We start from the raw sequence: 3,797 nt of genomic DNA, 5'->3' as shown, positions 1-3,797 counted from the left end.
CCAAGCGCCCCTCGTGCCCGGAGCATCCCCGAGAGTTGGGGAGCGCAGGTTTGGGGAGGGTCCCGCATCACCCCCCTTCCCACGCACACCCCTGGGTCACGCGGGTCATGCACAGCGCCGGGCACGGAGTCCCCTGAGCACGGACCCGCCTAAGCACGCACCCTCCCGGGTACCCTGGCCATGCCCCCCCCCTTCCCCCGTGCCCGGCCCCCCGCACGCCCTCGCCGGGCCCCCCGTGCCCACCATGGCGGGCCCAGCGCAAGGGCGGCCGCAGGAAGCGCCTCCCACCGCCTCCTCCGCCCCGCCAGCCAATCGGGAGCCTCTGTCCCTGTGATTGGCAGCTGATCGACCAATGGAGAGGCCGCTCCCCGCGGAGGGGGCGGGCTCTCCGCTCCTTCCCCCCCCACGCGGGCAAGGTCGTGGGGCCGCGGGTTCGAGTCCCGGCTCGGTGGGGTCGAGTCCCGGCTCGACGGGGTCGAGTCCCGGGGCGGCCCCCGCGACCCCCGCGTGGGTTCATATATTAATATCTATCATAAATCATACCCACGTGTCCTCCCGCACCCCAAAGCAGCTCTACAGCTCCCCATCCCCAGCCGGAGGGGACCCACTGAAGTCACAGGCAAAACACGCTCGAGTTGGGGAAATTGGTTTAATTTATTGGCAATCGAATCAGAGCAGGACAATGAGGAATAAACCCAAATGTTGAGAGCGTCTTCTCCACGCCCCTCACTTCTTCCCGGGCTTAACTTCACCTCCAAATTCCCTCCTTCCTTTCCCCCCATGGCACAGGGGGAATGGGGGCTGTGCTCAGTTCATCACGTTTTCTTTGCTGCTCCTTCCTCCTCACGCTCTTTCCCTGCTCCAGGACAGGCTGCTCTCTCCATAAGGCCGCAGATCCTGCCAGGATCTTCCCAGGGGGTCACAGCCTCCTTTGGGCATCCCCCTGCTCCAGAGCAGGGTCTCCTTCCACTCCTTCCCCAGCCTTGGGCTCTGCAGGGCCATTACTCTTCCTGGCTGCAAAAAAAACCCCACTTTTTTCACCAAGAAAACCAAGTTTTTCTTCCCCCTTTTTAAAAATGTCATTCCAGAGGAGGGTGCAGGGATCTGGGTGGCAGCAGCTCCATCCCTGTCCTCCCTCACCCCCAGGGCTGGCTGAGCTGGGACCTTCCCCTCCCTGCCGCCTTCCCTGGAGTGACGATGGTGGAACCACAGGTTGGAAAAGACCTTTAAAAGCTAAGGGGGTGTGTGTGTGGGGGGCTCTGCGGGTGCTGGTGGGTGCTCCTGGTCCAGGCAGGGTGCCTGGGTATTCCCAAGGGGTTGCCATGGATATGGATCTCCCTGGCGACGGGATGCGTTTCCCACTAGATGTCGCTTCCGCCCGTGCCCGGAGCATCCCCGAGGGTTGGGGTACCTGGGTTTGGGGGGTCCCACATCCCTCAGCCTCCCCAGGCACCCCCAGGGCACCCTGGGCAACGCAGCCCCTCCGTCAACGGCAGGCTGTGATCCCAAAAATCCCCCCCTAGACTTCCCAAAGTGACCCAATCCCTCATCTCCAGCCAAGCCAGGCTCCGGGGAAGCAGCTGCTCCATCACCTTTGCTGTCTCCACGTCCTGGGTGTCACCCCCACCACCACCGAGACCCCCAAACTCCCCCAACCCTTGCACTGGGGGACACTTTGGGGCTGCCCAGAACGGTCCCTCTGCTTCTCTGGAACGAATCCTGAGCCCCAGGAGACCCCCCCAGAGCTCCCACAGCGCCAGCTTTCAGCCCCTCCGAGACACAAAAAAAGGGAGGGCAGGGTGGAAGATGGATGCTCGGAGCACCCCCGGCCCGGCCACCCTCCCCCCCCAACACAAAAGCCCCTTTTGAGGGCTGATTTTACACCGTTCCTGCCCGGGGTGCCCCAATTTGCATCAGCAAAGGGAGCTGGGGCCTCGGGACGCTGGAAAGTTGGGAATTAACGGGTTTCCAGCTCCCGGAGCCTGGCCTGAGGGAGGGGAGGGGGGTGCCAGGCCCAACACCCCCGGATTTACAACCGGGGGCCACATTTTAATCCCGAGCGCCCACCGGGCCGGGATCGACCCCGAGCGAACTCCCACAGCCCGGGCACGGCCACGTCACGGCCACAGCGGGACTTCCCAGCCCTGGGCGATGCCGGGGGCAGCTGGCACCCCTCTCCGTGCCCGTTATTCCCCCCCCCCCCATCCCCAAAAAAAAGTTTCCCATTGCTCACAAAGGCGGCGCGGGCATTGTCCGGGGCTGCATCGCATTACCCGGCGCTCCCTCCCGCAGAAATCACTTGTATTTCACGCTCCATTGAGCAGCTGCCTGTATATATTTTCTGTGTTGCACTTTTAGCATGACAAAAGGAGAGGGCCTGTGAACTCCTTGCTCTTCAGACCTCTCCGACACGTCCCCCCCTGAGCGGAGCCCCCCTGGGTTAGCATAACAAACTGCCACGCTCCCTCCACGACGTTGCTCCGAGCTCCCTCCCGGCCCCTTTCCCCCCCTTTTTTTTTTTTTTTTTTCCCCCCTATTAATTTCATGTATAGCTCAATATTTGGGCGTCTGGGTCGCTGGCGGCGGCGGCCGAGCGCGTGCTGGGGGGATTGCGAGCCCGGGATTTCCAGGATGGCCTTCCCACGGATCCGTGGGGATCCCCCACGAGTGGTCCCTGGTGGGAATCTCTGAGCAGGACCCAGCTCCAGGTTCAGGCATCGCCACCAGAGTCCCCAAACCCTGCGGAGGGTCCTGGGCACTGGGCCCCGTCTGCTGCTGGAGCTGCAGGTCTCCAGCTCCTGCTTTTGCCTTGAAATCCCAGTTAAAGACAAGGAAAACGGGAGCTGGAGAGGGGCTGGAGTGAGTCCCGGGACCAGCAGGGCCAGCTGGGGCTGGAGGGACCAGTTGGGGAACTGGGAGCTGGTGGTATTTTGGGAAAGGAGGGGGCAAGCCCTTACCCTGGGCACGGGAAGAGTGTCCCACGGATCCTGCCCACGTTCCAGTCCCAGCCTCGGCTTTTCTCCAGCATTCCTTGGTCCCCTGGACCCCACTCCTGTCACCTGTTGGTGGGAGAAACTGGTGTGAGCCCAGTGCCAGCCCAGGCAGAGCCAGGGCCAAGCTGAGAGGTGACTGTGTCCCCACCATCCCAATTCCCTTCCCAGATCACTCCTCCTGTCCCAGTCCCGCTGTGGGGAAGTCGGTGTTGGGGTCTGGCTCCTGCCTCCTTCAGGGTGGGAACAGGTAGGAATTGGGGGTCAGTGGGTATTTCAGTGCCTAGGGACACCCTGGGACACCTTGAGAGAGGGCAGGTGGCAGCAGGAGCAGGAAAATCCACGTGGATAGAGATGGCAGGAGAGGGGGTCACAGAACCATGGAATGGTTTGGGTTGGAAGGGACCTTTCAAAGCCCAACCAGCCCCACCCCCTGCCCTGGGCAGGGACCCCTCCCACTATCCCAGGTTGCTCCAACCTGTCATGTCCTGCAAAACTCACGGAAGGGGCTGCTGGGTGCTCTGGGACCCCCCCTCCCACCCCAGCCCCACCTCCCACCACCATCCCACTCCAGGAACTCCTCACCAGGCTCCTCGTGCTGCCTCTCCTGGGGACAGGGTGACCCTCAGACCGTGTCCGGGACAGGGGGTGGCACCTCCTGGCACATCCTTGGTGCTCCTGGTGCCTCCAGCTGGGGGGTGCAGTCAACCAAGGCCCTGGAGCCGCTGGATGCTGGCCTGTGGATGGACATGGATGGGCATGGATGGGTGTGGATGGGCATGGATGGGCATGGATGGGCGTGGATGG

General features: G+C 63.0%; 2 protein-coding genes across 2 annotated transcripts in view; both read right to left on the bottom strand.

Annotated features, from left to right (window-relative positions):
• The window catches only part of TMEM161A (transmembrane protein 161A), an 8,757-nt gene extending 8,468 nt beyond the window's left edge, over positions 1-289 (bottom strand). Inside the window, exon 1 of the mRNA XM_027909695.1 lies at positions 244-289. Within this exon, the coding sequence (XP_027765496.1) occupies positions 244-246 (3 nt within the window). The 5' untranslated portion in view covers positions 247-289. The remainder of the gene's footprint in view (positions 1-243) is intronic.
• A 1,668-nt stretch (positions 290-1,957) lies between these two features.
• Positions 1,958-3,797, bottom strand: part of LOC114071829 — a 42,733-nt gene continuing 40,893 nt past the window's right edge. Inside the window, exons 4-5 of the mRNA XM_027909699.1 lie at positions 2,958-3,062; positions 1,958-1,987 (exon numbers count right to left, since the gene is read on the bottom strand). Of these exons, the coding sequence (XP_027765500.1) occupies positions 1,958-1,987; positions 2,958-3,062 (135 nt within the window). The remainder of the gene's footprint in view (positions 1,988-2,957; positions 3,063-3,797) is intronic.

The sequence above is a fragment of the Empidonax traillii genome, unplaced genomic scaffold, assembly GCF_003031625.1.
Source record: "Empidonax traillii isolate 1590-97213 ecotype Southwest subspecies unplaced genomic scaffold, ASM303162v1 scaffold2315:size121786, whole genome shotgun sequence".
NCBI lineage: Eukaryota > Metazoa > Chordata > Aves > Passeriformes > Tyrannidae > Empidonax > Empidonax traillii.
The sequence above is the reverse complement of the archived record's forward strand: the minus strand, read 5'-3'. Positions and strand labels throughout refer to the sequence as shown.